This window comes from Spea bombifrons, chromosome 7 (genome assembly GCF_027358695.1).
Source record: "Spea bombifrons isolate aSpeBom1 chromosome 7, aSpeBom1.2.pri, whole genome shotgun sequence".
Taxonomy (NCBI): Eukaryota; Metazoa; Chordata; class Amphibia; order Anura; family Pelobatidae; genus Spea; species Spea bombifrons.
Genome location: NC_071093.1, coordinates 32895969 through 32914720, shown reverse-complemented (window position 1 = coordinate 32914720; position 18752 = coordinate 32895969). Strand labels below are relative to the sequence as shown.

Genomic DNA, 18752 nt, shown 5'->3' with positions numbered 1-18752 from the left:
GCAACAGGGCCCCTGCGGAAGAGATTACAGGGGCCGGTTGCAGTTGTGGCCCCTGCGATCGCGGTTGCTTCGGACTTTTGCCCTGCGTTAAAGACCAGGAATTCTCCTGGTTTCCCGGTGGGCCAGTCCGGTCCTGACAGGGCCTATTTTCAGGCAGGGGCCTGGAGCTGCTGCTCCTTCAGACCCTACATCAATCCAGCCCTGCTTCTTTGGGTTACTGAGGGGAAACGCCACGTTGCTGGAGTGGCGTTGCGGCATGCCCCATTCTCCTCTGACCTCCCCTATTAAAAATAACGTGTGTCCCGCGGGGGGGGAGAGAGACTACAGGTTGCCGTAGCCAGAAATTCTACGGTATAGGTACAGGGTCAGTTAGGACATTAGTGGAGTGGTGGACATTTAGTAACTATATAATTTGTCCAGGGTTTAGTAATCAAGGAATAAACTTTATATTTATTAAGAACTATCAATAAGGGTCATCTTTTAGGGAGATATGGATTTTCAAGTATTATCTTGGATTATTAACTCTCAGATAGGCCATAGTGAAGATTCTATGTAGTAACTTGCCAAATGTGTTTAATTGTAATTCCGGTCCTCACAGAAACTTTGTCTTGTCATGATTTTAGATACACGTGAGTCACCCGCGTTCAATCAGGGAGATCAACCATAATATATTGTTTGCAAAAGCACCGATTAGGAGTCTCATTTATGATTACAGCAGTGCAAAGTTCATAAGATGTTTGGAGTATCTCTTTAAGCACATCGTACATACTCTCAATAACTACACTCCTAAGAAATTGGATACGTAAATTAACGACATTTTAGTAACTAAAAGAGCTCACCGAGCTAATCAGCCACATTGATAACTTTTGGACAATAATTCCTTTTACAAACCACTTCCTTGAATGCGCGTCACTCATTCTCCAGCTGCCACATCTAACATGGCCTCCGCTATCCTCCTGCGTCGTAAACCTAATCCTTGCGTCGACGTGCTATGCAGTGGGGGATTGTGGGAAAGAAGATGGCGACGTTGTTGGGAGAGTAAGCAAAGGGCCGGCTTCCCGGAAACTAGATCAAGCCGAGCCGGGATTGTGACATCAATAAACACCGGCAACTAATATACAGCAAGGGGATCTGCTGAGGGCAGGTGACAGTGTGTGTTTGTGATGTGGATAAGACATGCAAACATTAGGAAACATACTACTGTCATCTGTACACAGGCTTCACTTAGTTTACTTAGCTGTTCGCTAGAAATTATTCTTCCGTATTGTATTAACTGTATGATACGCACAGGTTCGTTTCCCTGCCGGTGAATATATATTAATGTACGTTTGTATATGGTTGCATTGCTGTGTATATAACTCCCAGTTCCTTTTTGTGGTCCCGTCATGCCAATTTACATGTAGTTGGTGGTGTTCTTGTTTTGACAGAAACATTTGCTTCACATCAATGAGTAAAGTTTCAGCCGTTTGAATTTGTGGTCGGTTGTCTTTTTGGGAAGTACAGACCTAAAAGCTAGCATGTATCACATAAAAATGGTTAAATATGCTAAAACTGACACATGGCGTGTGATTCTAAACTATTTATTTATTTCTAAACTATTTCAGCGCTGCGGAATTTGATGGCGCTCTATAAAAAAACTAAACATAATAATCATTTAAAGAAGAATATTAAGGCAGAGACGCCGGACGCTTGTGTAACTTCATCTGTTTATCAATTTGTTTAGGTTGTGTCTGGTTAATAAACAATGGTTAGTAATTTAATAAGAATTATTCTTTACTGTGTAAATGGTTAGGCTTAAAGTACTTAGCTTCTATATATTATATATATATATATATATATATATATATTTTTTATATTTTACTTTAGTTGGTTAAAACTGTGCTTTAGTGCTACAACTTAATTGTATGAATAGATCATTTACATCTAGCATATGATGGGTATAGCTGTCAAATTGTCAGTTAAAATATATAATTAATGAAAAGCAAATTTCTTACACTAATTTCCAAAGCATGGGTCCTGGATTGCAACCAACGAGTTTGAATGTTATTTACCCAAAATCATTATTGAGTATTGGCACATAATTCCGAGTGTATGGAATGCATTAAGGAGATGATTCAGTGGAATAGTGTTGCTACCTAAAAGTATTTCGAGAGTGTCAACCTCCCTTTATCAAGTCAAAAGTAATACTATCCACAAAACATCTAAGACATGGGCAGTAGTATAGGGGTTAAGGAGACTAAGAGAGGCTGATAAGGTACAGGTCACAGCAGTTTAAGGTGGTCTTAAATTAGTTTAGCCAGTGTGAAAATAATGTGAAGTGGTAGGGGGGTGAGGCTGATGATGGCATTGTTAAAACAAACTCAAACATATATCTTCAGACAAACTAAATGAGGGGAATGCATGAATTAGAATAAAATCACAGAAATGGCATGACGTTCTGGTAATGTGACTTGAACCGTATGTCCATGTTTAGACCGGTGTCCTTAGTGTTGAAATGGGTAATCATCTTTTATTTTAAATGGTTTTCTGGCTTGTGTGTTTCTGAAGTTTCCCTTCAGTTCTTTTACATTTGAGGTCCACAATCGAGTGGTCTCTCTGGGTGAAGTGGTGGCCGACTGGGGTGCAGTTGTCGTCGTTACATCTGGAGCGTCCATGTAGGTTCAACCAGACACTGAACTTAAGGATGGTTTTTCCAAAGTAACACCCTGCTTCACATTTATTGCACCGGATCATTTACACAACATCTGTACATGTACATGTGTATGATCCCTTGATGTTGTATGTTTTATTGTTGTGATGGGTAGTGTTATTACAGATGAGTTGACATCATCTGCAGCAAGATATATTGATCTGTAATGTTTTGTTTACTCAGCAATTTTCTGTGATCCAGTTTTTTAGGTCAGATGTTTTCAAAAAGTTAGTAGTCTCTTCTCTGTGTGTGTGTGTGTGTGTGTGTGTGTGTGTGTGTGTGTATATATATATATATATATATATATATATATATATATATACACACATTATAATGTGTATGTATATAAAATAAGCTGGTAGTGTTAATGTGTGGGGCAGCAAGTAGCGATGGTAAACTTGAAGACTTAATGTAGTAGCATGTGCTTATAAGTGTTTATAGGTCTAACACACTACAAAGTGGGAAGAATAGAAGCTAGAACTCTCTCAGGTTGATCTATGGAAACAGGCATGTTATCCTACAATAAAGATTCTATCCTACTTGAACCCAAACGCATAGTGGAGAACAGCAGAATCAGCTCTATGTGGTGATTTTTACCAACCCAACCCAGCGCCTTGCATTGCATTTAGCTGATCACTTTGACTTCTTAGCAGTGCGTGTGCATGATAAGGCATGGTGGCTTGCTCAAAAGTTCCAGAGGGTCTATCTAGACCTCCTGGAAGCTTTGTATTCACATGTAGCCAGTGAATGGCTGCTTCTAGCAACCACAACTAGTGGAAACCTTGGCTGGTTGGACAGCAGATCGTAAATGTTTTTGGTTTTCTTTCTTATAGGTTACGAATGCAAGTTCTTACAAAATACTTTAATAGTCATTCCTTCTTGATGGAGTTACATGGGGGATTGGTCTGTCCTTTTAGAGTAATTTAGGAAATAACATGTTGCTCTGTATGGCGAGCTGAGTCAATGTTTTTTTCTTTTTTCTACAGGTAAACTGTAGCAGTCATGTTGACACTAGCGAGCAAGTTGAAGCGGGAGGATGGCGTTAAAGGGAGACGAGCATCCAACACAACCTCAGACTCTACTCGCAGAGTGTCCATCCGAGACAGATTACTTGTGAAAGGTAATACGCATAACAATCCTGCATGTGAATAAATTATTTGTTAGAGAAAAAAGCAAAATGTATCCCTTACCAATGTTTCTTACTGTACAGAAGCTTAAAACACTGATAAAATTAAATGCGCTTTCTTATTAGCATATGTAAGTGTATGATATATACACTGCAAACTTTCTGTTTTTCTTTCGGGGCATAAATAACAAAATTAAAACTCAAAAAGTAGAAATAAATCGGATGTATGTTTGATGTTAGTAAATCCTAGATTGAGAATGTTATTATACATATCATTTCTTCAACGGGATGGACACTAATTTGGTAATTTTGAATTGTTGGCCTTTTCATTTAGGCTGCATGTATAAAAACGCATTCTCTCATTTAGATATATGTTTGTTACTTTTATTATACTATACATTTTCATCATGCTATTGCAATTTTGGTTTGATGCAATGTATTGAATGCGTGTACCTTTCAATCTAAAATGTGGTTTACCTAATTTAATGGTAACAAAACATGCACCAAAGTAATCTATTTGTAAATAGTCGGTCAAGTTATATAAATAATAATAATAAATAGAATCTGATTGCCTTTGGCCTGTGGCTATGACCTGACTTTCTGGCTAAGGTAAGCTGTCATTGTTAACGGATCGGTATTTTAATCTGCTCAAATGCAAGCGATATTAGGATTTCTTCACTAGAGTGAGAGAGAGTTGGCTGAAGAGTTTTTTTTCACATCTGCAATAATTATTATGAAGACCCAACACGGGCAGGTTTACAACAAGACTTTAAATAAATCTCACTGGTTTAATTATACGTTAAACAGGGCCAATCAGGCTTTTCATAATGTATAGTAAAGTCCATGTGTTTAATCCACAGCTCTCTTGCAGTGTCTCCTGTCATCTCTCCCAGTGTAACAGAGCACATTTATATTCCTTGCTGGTGCAGAAAGCTTTATAGAGAGTCATGGTAATCCTGTATCCGACACATATAATGCTATATAGATTCCTAGGGGCAGATCCCCAGCGTATCTGTATATGTAATTTATTACGACATTTGTAGGCAGCTTTCACTCTTGACCTGTTGTTGGAATACAAACCATTTGTTCTTGGTAACATGAACGTAATAGTAGATGTAGCCAAACCACTGAAGTGCCTATATTTTCCCATTATAGCCTATAATATACCATGATTGAGTCATTATATTAAACTGAATGAGTAGTAGATTTTGGAAGCCATGTACTTTTTGGAGCATTTTTCTTAGTTATAAGTATTTTCCTTTTAGTGTTTTAGAGTTGAATTATTTAAAATACGTGGAAACAGAAGCATGTTTCCTCAAGTGTGCTGAACGCATTCGTGAGTATCCACTTAAGATCTCTGCAATAAATAGTAATCAAAGCTACTTGGTAGCATGGCACGGCTGATAATATGCTTGCTTTGTCCCCGGTGGAATTCTTCTTTAATATTGTGTTCTTAAATTGTTCCAGTCATCTTTAGGACATGTATTTCTCTCTATAGTTTGAATTTAAAACGGAGGTTAAAAAGCAAGTGCAAGTCTCTTGGATATTAAATGTATGATTTTAGCTGTAGATAGAGAGAGGTCACAGAGACAACTTAATTCACCATCTGGACTTAGGGTAAAATTATATAAAAAATATATATATATATATATGAAGTGATGCAGGCTCACATTAGCGCTGACTTATATATAATTTATTTTAAGTGGATTGATTGGGAGATAGAAGAGTGTTACATTGCAAAGATTTAGGTCAAGAAACTGCTTTTAACCTTTTTTTCTGGAGGGCTTCTATGTTTGGGTTGTATTCACTAATCTGGAAGTTTCCAAGATAGATGAACAAATCAACTCTTCCTGATATGATTCTTTGCATTATAAATCCCCGCCTCAGCTCACCAGGGTTGGCCGTTGGCCGTTGATAATGCATATTAACGTTCATAGATATTTGGCACCTTTCCAAGCCAATATAATTCTTATCTTACATCGGTAGTTCAACATGAAATTAACCTGTCCTGTATGTAAAAGTGATATGCCAGAGTTAGTGGACATCTGCACAACAATTTTAGTGTTAATTGACACATGAGCGTTAGTCTAGCAGCGCAAGTCTGTTCTATTTGGAAACCATATTTATCAAAGTTGACGCTGAGATTATTCCGAGTAGTTATTTGGCTGACTTTTTACCTAGATGCATAAGAGGACATTGCAGATATTTTTAGCGCCGTGGCTCCTTGGACTCTACGACATCTGTTTTCTGCATCCCCTATTCATTTCATGTCGTTTACACAAACATTTAATGTTTTAACTTATTGAATTGATCTGTTATAATTAAAAGGTACCATCGTGATACTATAGTTTCATGGATGTGGAATGGTTTAATAAAAACATCAATCATGATGCACAGAATGCCCTCTATTGACAAATAATAGTAAAACCCCCTTTTTTGACCTAAAGAGTACACAGATGTATTTTTCTGGCCGTCTGCTGTGCTACCAGATGATAGTGTAAGCAATAACAGTATTTTTTCTCAAATCCTTTTTATTTAAAGCAAACGAGGATGCAACTTTTGTGCATTTGCTATAAACTGAAATACTGTGGGTTTCGGAACGCCTGCTCCCTATGCTATTTTGGCCGTTTTCCTATTATTAGAAAGACCTGCTGGACAGTTTTCATTAAGCAGCTACAAAATTGTATTGCAGAACGCAACATTGGGTTTGCAGAGCGCAACATTGGGTTTACAGAACATATCTGTGGGTTGGTGGCTCCTGGCCCCTGACGTTAATTTTGTGTGCGTGAGCACGGATGTGTAATTGCGTGAGTGTGCATGAACGCGGATGTGTAATTGCGTGCATGTGTGTGTGTGAGCATGGATGTGTAATTAGATGTGTATTAGTGTGTGTGAGCACGGATGTGTAATTATTTGTGTTTTAGTGTGTGTGAGCACGGATGTGTAATTAGGTGTGTTTTAGTGTGTGTGTTAGCACGGATGTGTAATTATTTGTGTTTTAGTGTGTGTGAGCACGGATGTGTAATTAGATGTGTATTAGTGTGTGTGAGCACGGATGTGTAATTATTTGGGTTTTTGTGTGTGTGAGCACGGATGTGTAATTGTGTGTGTTAGCACGAATGTGTAATTATTTGTGTTTTAGTGTGTGTGTGAGCACGGATGTGTAATTAGGTGTGTTTTAGTGTGTGTGAGCACGGATGTGTAATTAGGTGTGTTTTAGTGTGTGTGAGCACGGATGTGTAATTAGGTGTGTTTTAGTGTGTGTGAGCACGGATGTGTAATTATGTGTGTATTAGTGTGTGTGTGTGAGCACGGGTGTGTAATTATGTGTGTATTAGTGTGTGTGAGCACGGGTGTGTAATTAGGTGTGTTTTAGTGTGTGTGAGCAAGGATGTGTAGGTGTGTTTACATTTTACATTGAGTGTATGTTGGAAGGGAGGCAAAGCGGGCACAGACAAGTTGTTTGGGGGCAATTATGGCACAGACCAGCTGTTGAAGTTGGGGGGCCCAGGGGCAATCTTTGCACCACAGCCCTGGGGTTTCTCGTTACACCCCTGAGTGCACCGGACTATAAAATACAAGATTTAGGAAAAATTACATATCTGCTTTAAGGAAGTGTTTTCCCTATAAACATTCAACAGCCTAAGAATACATGTAATGTTATATTTGTCTCTGTTGCATGTCTGCTAATTCTTTGTTCACTTTGTATCAACAGAAGTAGCAGAACTTGAAGCCAATCTACCATGTAAGTAATACAAAGTAATAACATTTTTGCAGTTTTTGATGCAAGTTTTTGATAAGCACTGACTTATTTTTTGTTAAACTAGGCACCTGCAAAGTAAATTTCCCCGATCCCAACAAGTTGCATTACTTCCAGCTGATAGTAAGCCCAGGTAAGGCAAACTTAATTGTTTCTATCAGTGTCTATAGTATGTGTTCCTAACTACATCTTTTTTTCATGAAAACTAGTGAATTTTATAGTTTATCAGAAGCAGCTGCCACCCGCATCAGCATCCATATATGTATGTTGGCTTAGCATCATCTCTAGCGGGGCTTCCCACCCGGTTGTGTATTCGGGTCCATGGGGCAACAGCCCCTCTGCTACAAAACAGGGAGCCTTTCACTCTTGTGGGGGTGTTCAAAGTGCCCCAGTTCAGCAGGCTGGTTAAAAGGGAGATCACTGAAGGAATGCAGTGCGGCGGGAGGGAGGGTGGTTGGTGAGGCTTTTCCCTTCATGGATACATTTTGGGATACCTACCTGTGCATATTTATGTTAAAGTTTCAGTAACGATATATTTTGTATATTTTTAATTAATTTTCCAGTGACCTGCCAAAAGTTTATTTCCCTTTGCACTTATCTGTTCTTCAGTAGATACTTCATTGTTTAACTCTCTGCAATCTGCTATTTGAATGAGAAACTAGACATTGGAAATGTAAGCTTTCAAGTCTAAAAAAGCCTTATACTGTATGTTAAAATGATTCCAAAATGCATATACATGTATATGAAATATCTAATGTAGTCAAGTAGTGTTTTATACAAAAAGAAAAGAAGTCTGTAGTTGTAAGGGTTATCTTTTACAAAAGTGTGACAGACCGCAATGCTCACAGGGAATGTGAAGCCGTTATAAGGAGCTCGGTCTGTCACCAGGTCCTTGACAGAATGTCTGAGGTGTGTCAAGCGCTGCGTGTGTTTGCCGCCGAAATCTGATATGAGGCACTGTGCGCTGAAGCATGTGATGGGCATCTCGATGACTTTTGTCTCAGATATCCCTTCCTAGTGACAGTCTGCCATGAAACGCGTCCTTTGCTTTACCATTCCTCCTCTTAATACATTAGGCCGGAAGATTTTTTCTGCATCTTTCCAATTCCTAACCCCCTATCTTTAAAATTAAAATGTAGTCAACCGTGGAATGGATTCATGGATTTTTATTAAGAACAGTACTGTAGGGCATTGATAATCTATTCAATTGTAATTTTCCTGATGTTACTTTTTTTTTTTTTTAAATCTATGTTCTGTATATTCCGCAGGCGATTTATTAAACTTGTTTCCTCCGTTTTTTAGGGAGGGGATATAATGTCGCATCTGTTATGAGGGCATCATGTATAGACATATTCTGATTACATGTTACCACATATACAGAATTCAGCCAGTGTTTTTTTCTGTGTTAAGTAAGTAGCTGCTTTAAATGTCCTGTTTTTTTATAGTCAGAAGCCCTTGTCCTTGCTTCAAATGACTTTTAGTGCAATGGGGGGTTTTTATACAGTTCCCTGACTTTTGCTCCCCTGGGAAATGTTTGTATTTGACTAAATCCGCTTCCAAGGAAATGTACCTTTGGGGCCACTGTATGCTCATGTCAGTAATATTCCAGTATATGCCAACAGAATATTTCATATGATAAAGATATGTGAAAGTAGTTTTAATGTTAATAGTTCAGATGTGTGATGCTCTGCTAGATGTTTATTAGTAAGGCTAAAGTGATTATCACTTTTATCCACAAGGGGGCACTGTAAACATGCACAATGTGTGTTTAATAAATGGGCTTGACAATGTCCAGGAAACACATCCATTACAATAAACAAATGATTAAGGGAAATTATGCATAATGTGGACAGCATTGTTATGGATCAATTTTCCTTCTATTGCATGTAACATATGAATAACAAAGGTTAATCAGTGATCCATTTTTATCTTTAAATTAAAGTTAGTAAAAGAAAAATTATACTGTGCCGAAAAGGATAATTCTGTGTATATATTGGACATCCTGGCAAATTAATTCAATTTCCCTCTGTCTCTTCTAAAGTGAAAAATGACATTAAAACTGTATGCCTAGAACAGTTTTGCAGTTGCAAATTGTTGTGCTGTGTAGTTTTTTAATGAGCATAATAAAATGACGCCGCGTTTTCACCTACATTTAAGTGACGTTTCTTAAAGGGGCATGGTTACTTTTTTTTTTGTAGCAGCACTTCATTTTAAGTAGACCTCCAAAGATCCCATAAACTTATATCGGCCCAATAAATCGTCTTCAACTAAAGACTCCATTTTCTCATGGGCTGTTACTGCTATATTCCTGGGTTTCTCTATGAGAAACACTGTGCTGTATTCTAAACCCTCTCCTCTTCCATTCTTTTAAAACTCAAACCTGTGTAGGAAGCTGACCTGTTGTCTTCACAGACAGCCACAAGGTGAGAATACAGTAAGGACGCTTGTGCATGCGCTGATAATGCCCTTGCATACGCAGGTACTAGGCACTGCTGAATGACATGTGTCAGGAGACTGCCAAGAGTCATCAAAAAGAGTAACTGAGTGGAACGCTGCTCGGGTTACAGAGAAACAGTAAAGAGATGCTAATGTACACCGCACTGTTGGCCTAAAGACAATAACATATTGTTCTTTATACTTTAACATTTCTTGCGGGAAGTGGCAAAACGTACTACAGAGAAGGTTTGAGTTTTCCGATGATGTGCTCCTGGGCAGAGAGCTTTGGAGAAGTGAAGACATTGCAGGTTAATGTCACTGCCAGCTTTATGAAATGTGCAGTAACAGAATCCAACGCCCCATGTTGGCTCATCCACCCAGCAGCATAGTTGGCACAAAGCTTTTTAATTTTTTTTATTTTAACCATTTATAGGATAGCTGTCAAAAAATGTCTGCAAGAACCCAGGCATGTTGTTCATAGTTCTCTTTTGAGTGATTTTGTTAGCGCAATGTATTTATAATAGGTAAAACTTACCTATGTTTGAGTATGTCAGGTCCATACTTGAAAAAGAAAAAGGGTGCTAAAGAAAAAGTTCGCAAGCACCAAACAGTATTAGAACAAACCTGTCCTCGAGGATGAACTTAATCAGTAGAGCATAAACGTTGCTCAATGTTGAATTAACATTTTAACACACCTTATGGCAGTTTTTGAGATATCTGATTACTGTAGGCATTCATCTTAATCGCATATGTATACACAAATGCCAGGGAAAGATTCTTCCTTTTTTTGTCAAGACATCAGGCATGCATACAAACAGCGCAGGGTTAAAACTAAAAGAAGTCATTTTTGAATCACAGGTGCGTTTTCAGATTGGCCATGGTTTTTCACTTCTGAGGCAAGTATCCAGTGGGAACTGAAGTTTGGCCTCAATAAGTTGATGATCTGGGGCTCCCATTCTAATTGAATCCAGTCAAATGACTAATTCCTGTTGCAATGTGTCTCACATGTGTGTGTAAGATGTCGTAGACCATCACTGAATTCATTACTAAATCCATTGGCAAGAGAAAACGGCACTATGTGTGTTTGAACATTCTCTTCTAGTGCCTTTACCAATGCATGAGTGTGCAGATACCCAGTGACTGTGACACATATGCCGCCAAGGAGAAATCTGCTGGGCTAGTAATTGAGCAGCATTTCTCATTAACAGACTGCTTCATTGGTCCCCAAATAAATCTGCCCATGGCTGAACCTTTAATAAAAGAACCTCTAGTGCAATCGTCTGATCTGCAGAGTCCGATATTTCATTGCATGTCAGTGTCTTGTAACCTCGCACCCGATCCTTTTTCAGGGTTATCGCCAGATGCCGGATGTGAATACAAGTGCTAGGGCTTAAAACACATGCTGTGTCCCATTTGCTAATTTTAGCCAAAGTATCTTGTAGTTTAGTTCCAACATGGGGGTGAGGGAAGTTTGTTTTTCCAAGAATCTCTTTTCTGCTTGCCTGCTGTAAATGTTTTCCACCTGCCACAAAATGCCTACCACTTTCTGTATATATATATATATATGTATATATATATATTTACATATATATATATATATATATATATACATACATACATACATACATACATACATACATACATACACTATATGGACAGAAGTATTGGGACGCCTGACCAAAAGACTCTGGTCCCCCCTTTGCAGGTATAACAGTTCCCACGTTCTTCTGGGAAGGCTTTCCACAAGATTTTGGAGAGTTTCTGTGGGAATTTTTGCCAGTTCATCCAGTAGCGCATTTTTGAGGTCAGGCACTGATGTTGGACAAGAAGGTCTGGCTCCAAATCTCTGTTCCAGTTCACACAAAAGGTGTTCGGTGGGGTTTAGGTCAGGGCTCTGTGCGGCCGGTCAAGTTCTTCCACACCAAACTCGTCCAACCTTGTCTTTATGGAACTTGCTTTGTACACCACCAAAAGTATTGGGACACAATTATTGAAATCAGGGTTTGGGCTAGACTGCTTACATCCAGTGAAGCTTTAGAATACCAAGATTTTTTTGGACAGTGTTATGCTTCCAACTTTGTGGGAACAGTTTGTGGAAGAGCCTTTTCTATTCCAGCATGACTGGAATAGCAAGGTCCATAAAGACATACACATACGCACATGTGTGTGTATATATGTATATATGTATATATATATATATATATATATATATATATATATATATATATATATATATATATATATATACATACAAACAAGCGAATCAGATAATTATTGGCGGTGGTTGCTATGAGATTCCTGCCGTGATTAACAGTTTCTTCTGCAAACATATGGATGCTACGTTCTGCTGCACTTTACCTGCACTGTAATAATTTACCAGTCTAAGGGAATAATCTTACTGTACAGAACTGTCACGATTCAAGTAACTTGAGCTGCCATGATTCCTTAACCAGTCAGGACTCCAGCCTTCAACACTTCAATTTAGCAAATTATTATAAATAGCAATCCAGAGAGCTACTGTAATATGAATGAGTTAATATTTGTGCTCAAGCTGGGCTAGTAAGGAGAGGTGATTTTAGGCATTTTTGATATAAATGTGTATAACTGATGCATTTATACTGTGTCTTTTCTTCTAACATGGTTAAACTTTTGTTAAAAGCTACTTTATTCCTTTTATTAAGAACTTTAGTAACTTCTTGCCACATGGAGATGTCTTGGTTTTGGCCGATGCAAATGTGTAGTGACCTTTATATGACTTCTTTTGTTTTCTCCTATGATTCCCCCTCTCCCTTTTTAGAGTTCCATTACTGTAATGTGACCCTTTATTGTACACAGGATGGATCTTGTATCTAGGGGCTGTTACAAATGTTTGTTGTGAAAGCCATTTCTAGGAACCTGCCTTGCACAGAAATCTGGATGGGTTTGTTGAGGCTAAAAATAGTGATGGCAACCATGTCTACACAGTTTGTATCAGAGATCATAGATTAAAGGCAACACTCCAGCTATCATTTGCACTTTACATGTTGCCAACCTTGCAATTACATGGGGTGATTTTGTAGAATCCCCCATATAAATTTGCTCCTTTCCCCTCCCTCTTGCTATATGCCCTGTTCGATCAAACACATCTCCTGGCATGTGAGCCAGCATCAACGCTAGATTTGCAAGTGTTCCTGGGGGTCTAATGAAGCCCCTTGTGCATATATTCGGAAAGCGATCCTGTTGATTGCAGTGGGTACGCTTTCCTGACATTGATCAGGTACTTAGTGTTGTGAACCGTTTAACCACATAAAGAGGTGTATGTCTGTGTCTATACACAAACACATGCACACACATTTAACCTTTTACGTTATGCATATTTTTATCAATATCATATAGTTTATCAGGGGGTGTTCCACAATGAGGTTACTTTATTATCCGTAACGTTGCTCTGTAAATTTGATGATCTCACAAGCTTCCCAGGGCTGAACTACCCATTTGGTAATCCCAAGCATTCAAAAGGGAAATGGCATCACCGATTTTATTTTATAATAGAACTGAAATGACTTTAAAACTTTGAAAACGTTATTTAAATGTATTTTTCTCCTTAAAGCTCCCTGTTACTTGAAAACTTCACTTAACAGCTTTAAACCTTCATGACGTTCCATGCAAATCATAAAACATGCTAGAAAGCGGGTTGTGATGACCTGAAGCTCCATGATTAAAGTAGAGCTTGCATATCGGAGCCGGTGACCGCCTCAGAAACGGAAGCCTCACGTTTACACTTAACACGAGACTCAATTCATGGGGAATAAGTGCTGCCTGCTACCGTGTTCTAACATGTTTTTAAAAGAAAGTGATAAAAAATACAATAAATGTGCTATTAGTTAGATTAGCTGACATGCACGCTGAAAAGCTTGTCTGATCCCTGCTGTCGTTCAGGGGATCAGGCGTTATGCCACAGCCAGCCCCCCCACCTGCAAATAAAATCAATAAATCAATCACAAATAAACACACTATAAGATATAAGTGCAAGGTGTTTTTTTATTTTTCAGAAATGGGCTGAGGACTTATTGTGGATTGCAACTCCCATCACCCTCAGCCAGGCCGATGGTATGGGTGGGAGTTGTGGCCCTCAAAAGCAGGTGAACTAGAAACAACAAGCTGAAAATTTGTGTTTTTTTATGTGCCAGTATAAACGCATTGCCAACAGGAGAAAAAAAACCCACAAAGCTTAACAAAGCATTTTATGAGTGAGGGGTTTGAGTGATTGTTTTGTATGATTGGAGTGATGAGGAGATGTGAGCAGTGCAGACAGGCAGGCCTTCTACAAGAAAATACATCAAAACAACATGTTGTTTTTTTGTTTATATATCATAGTAGCACAAAATAATATACGGTAAGAATCTAGCGACATCAGGAAAAAAATGTGTATGCGGAATGCCTTTAAACTGACACGGTGCATTCTACATTTAAATGTGTTAATTGTCTTTACTTTGTCATATTTAGATAGCTATCTACATACTAGATGGCTAATGTAGTTCATGTTTTAAGAAATATTTATGACCACAATATGTAGCAACATCCCTATTTTATGAACGTGAAAACAATTTTTTCTCTTAGCAGAAGGTTTGAACTAGGTCATCTGTTACATCACCCCTTCTGATCATTTGTACAATATCCCTGTTGCCCCCTAATAAATGTGCCTTATCTTTACAGAGTAATGTTAAAATATTAGGATACTAATATTGAAACCGTTTGCCCATCTAATACCTGTCTAGCTGCTAAGAAGCAGTAATTCCACAAGGATATTGATAGGGTGTCTGATAATCAATAACTCATCAAGTTATCTTTCAGAAACTGCGTATTGTCCTGGGATGAACATTATTGTTCTGGGCCAGAGCTGAGAGGTTACTTTATCATTCTATGGCATGTCTTTCACCTCTGGCTGGCTGCATCATCTGGCGATTTTGCTTTCTATTCTTAAATAACTGGACTTTAAAGACACAATCTTGTTTGTGGAGACATTAGAAAGTTTTTCACGCATCTCTCGGAACAACCCTAGCAGAGAGTATGCATGGAATGCAATCTCTTTTTATCTATCACTCATATTTACTCCAATATAAAACTAGTGTTTCTTTTAAATAAGAAAATCTGTATTTTCCACTGGCAAGTTTCATTTCTGTGATAACTCTGGGCATAAGAATTAGTGTGACACTGTGACAAAATGTGGATGGCAAGAGTGTTTGATGGCCATCAGATTTCATTGCTTTGTGTCCTTATAATATAAAACGTTTTCCAGACTGGGTCACGGAGATCAGAAATATCAAATATACTGTAAACAGGGACTGACAGCACTTAATATGATGAGAAACCTTCCAGCCTGTCCCAAAGAATATATATAAACAGTATCTCACAAAAGTGATAACACTGAAGAAATGACACTCTGCTACAATGTAAAGTGGTGAGTGTGCCGCCTGTATAACAGTGTAAATTTGCTGTCCTCTCAAATATAACTCAACACACAGCCATTAATGTCTAAACTTTGCCAACTGTATATTATACACACACACACATACCGTTTAGGGTAAAGATATTTCATTGAAAATCAGCTGTTTACACTTACAGTAGTCATTTACCACTTTATATATGATCCATTTCATGTTATGTTAACGGACAACATTTACGTTAAGAAAGGACGTATCTAGGAGACCCCTAACTTTTGAGTGTGTGTTACTACCATTTAAAGCAATCGCCTACAAATATGTACACCGATGAGCCATAACATTATGACCACTGACAGGTGAAATGAATAACACTGATAATCCCGTTATCATGGCACCTTTCAGTAGGTGGGATGTATTAGGCACCAAGTCAACATTTCATCCTCAAAGTTGATGTGTTAGAAACAGGAAAAATGGGAAGCGTAAGCATCTGACAAAGGCCAAATTGTGATGGCTAGATGACTAGGTCAGAGCATCTACAAAATGGCAGCTCTTGTGGGATGTTCCCAGTCTGCAGTGGTCAGTACCTATCAGAAGTGATCCAAGAAAGGAAAATCGGTGAACCGGCGACAGGGTCATTGGCAGGCATGTTAATGAACTACTGTAGCTCAAATTGCTCATAGAAAGGTGTCAGAACACATAGAGCATTCCTGTTTGTTGCGTTTGGGGCTGCTTAGCTGCAAATCACTCGAGGTGCTCATTCTGTCCACTGTCAAATACTCCTACAATGGCCATGTGCACATAAGCTTGCAACATTTTAACTATAAGCTTGTTTAAAACTCTTGTAGTTTCGTTTTAATGCTGAAAATATTTTACTGCTGTGTTACAGATTTGTTCCAATATCCTATATACTGTATTTGCGCGTTTGTTTTTATTACCTTTTATTTGCCAACCTGCCCCCCAGTTATGCACAACTGCCCCCAGGCTTGCTGCTCTGCCCCCCAGATATGTCTTATACCCCCTATATGCCACTCTGCCCCCAGATATGCCTTGTATGCCCAGATATGCCACTATGCCTCCCTGATATGCATTATGCTTCCCTGATATCCCACTCTGCCTCCTTGATATGCTTTTTACCCTTATATGCCATTCTACCTACAGAAATGCCTTTTAACCCCCCTATATGCCACTCTGCCTACAGAAATGCCTTTAACCCCCTATGTGCCACTCTGCGCCCCCCCGACTTAATGCATCCCCAGACTTGTTCCCCGTACTTCAGACTCCCTGGGCATAGACAACCTCTGCTGCCCGTTCGTTCCGGAGCATTGGAAGGTCATGTCACGCCGGTGCTCCGTCATAGAAGCCCGGCAGCAGCGGAGGTTGTCTGAGTGCATCGTGCAGATGTTCACCGGCTGCCAGATGCGCGCAGACAATGGCACTTCCGCTGGGGCTTCTATGATGGAGCACCGGAAGGTCACGCCACGCAGGCGCTCCGTCATGGAAACCCCCAGAGGAAGTGCCGGCAGCAGCGGAGGCTGCCAGAGAGGAGGATCCGGGTCCCCTGCAGTGCTGCAGGGGATCTGGATCTTAGTATTGTAGTCAGACCTCGGACGACATTCAACATAAGACGATAAGTTTTTTTGCTCTTAAAAAAAGTCTTGTTTTCTAATATGGTACATACAAACATAACAATTCTATATTTAGAATATCGCAAGCTAAACAACACACATAAAACAGAAAAATATACATACGTGTAGTAGTTAGGTAATCTGTTTCATACAGATTGACTGTCTCTTTTACTCTTGAAGACATTTAGATTGCTAGATACACAGCATGTTCCACAGAGAATCCAAACTGACTATTTTCTTCTCTATGGTACTCATTATTTAACTTTTCTTTTTCTTTCCCTGTCAAGTTTATTTCTTATAGTCGTGGCTTGCTGGGAATTTTCTATCTACTTTTGTCCTTTTTCATATTTCCATATTTCTTTCTTCATCTTTATTTTCTGTAACTGCACATATTCTCGGTCTTAATATCTGGTTAAGAGTTTAAAACAAGCTTATTTTTTCTCATTTTAATATGTCTACAATAGGAAAAAAATCAAGAGTAACAAAAACCACTGTGGTTTCTGTTGAAGTCTACAATTTACCTAGAATATATATACTCCAATGCGGACCTGTCCTCTTTGTAAGGGAGCGCGATAGGAGACTTCAACAAGTGCCTAGGGGTCGCAAGATGGACCCCTGCTGCCTCCCGTTTGGCTAATACCAAAGAGATGCCTTTTTTCTCTAGACTAGAATTGTTCTGTAAGAGTGAAAATTTCTAAATTAATATGAGTTCATTGTACTACTACGGTTGCCACGGTGATTTCCAACAATCTTGTTTCTTGGTCTAATTAAGGGTTCCTATAGTTTTTAAACATCCAAAGGTTGCTTTTCCATGAGTAATTTATTCTTGTTTCTTACAAAACCAATATGATAGATGAGTAGGGTAAGAGGTTGAACCTATTATCTCCCATAGTTTTTTGTGTATGTGTTTTAATGTTGGCCTTTGTGTCCTTTGAATGGCTATTGTTTTTTTAAGTTAAATATAGCATTGACTTGTCTTAATATTTATATAGCCACAAATGAACATGTCTCTACGATATGAACTTTGTCATGTTTGGAAGAAGGCTGTAACATATATTTGTAATTATAGTTTACGTATAAACAATGTTGTTGTCCATTCAAATATTGCCCAGGAATGAAATGCTCATTCCTTTTTTTTAATGTTCCTTTTATTTATTTTTTTTATTTTTTTTTTTTTACATTAAAAAATATTTGCCCTGTTTTACATCCTTTATGCAGAGTTACCTTAACACACAGAGTTCAATGGCAGAATAGAACTTTTGATCAATCAAGTTCCCCCTATATCTTCTGCATTAAATACCTTATTACCCATAATTCAATTAATAAATCCTGAACCCAACATTTGTGGATAGATGTCCAGGTACCCAGTGCCGCTGATTAAGTTCAAGAGGAAGCCATCAAGATTGTAAAGCAGTGTTTCTAACTTAGACTCCACTTGCTTTGTTGCAAGGGATCCATTGTGTTTTTTATTAATACCTTAAAGATGTGTGGGTTACGGTCCCTTTTCTATAAGTAATTTATTCTTGTTTCTTACAAAACCAGTGTGATAGATGAGCAGAGTAAGAGGTTGAATCTATTATCTCTCATAGGTTTTTGTGCATGTGTCTTAAGCTTGGCCTTCATGTACTTTGAAGGGCTATTGTCTTTTTTTATACTTGAGTGTTGCATTGAATTGTCTTAATGGTACACCTAA

General features: G+C 38.5%; 1 protein-coding gene across 2 annotated transcripts in view; it reads left to right on the top strand.

The window, feature by feature from the left end:
• The first annotated feature begins 1012 nt into the window (after nt 1–1012).
• UBE2F (ubiquitin conjugating enzyme E2 F (putative)) overlaps nt 1013–18752 on the top strand; it is an 81994-nt gene continuing 64254 nt past the window's right edge. The window contains exons 1-4 of one of the 2 annotated variants that reach the window (XM_053470752.1): nt 1013–1144; nt 3676–3809; nt 7531–7560; nt 7643–7708. In XM_053470752.1, the coding sequence (XP_053326727.1) occupies nt 3692–3809; nt 7531–7560; nt 7643–7708 (214 nt within the window). In that variant the 5' untranslated portion in view covers nt 1013–1144; nt 3676–3691. The other variant, XM_053470753.1, reaches the window with a different exon arrangement.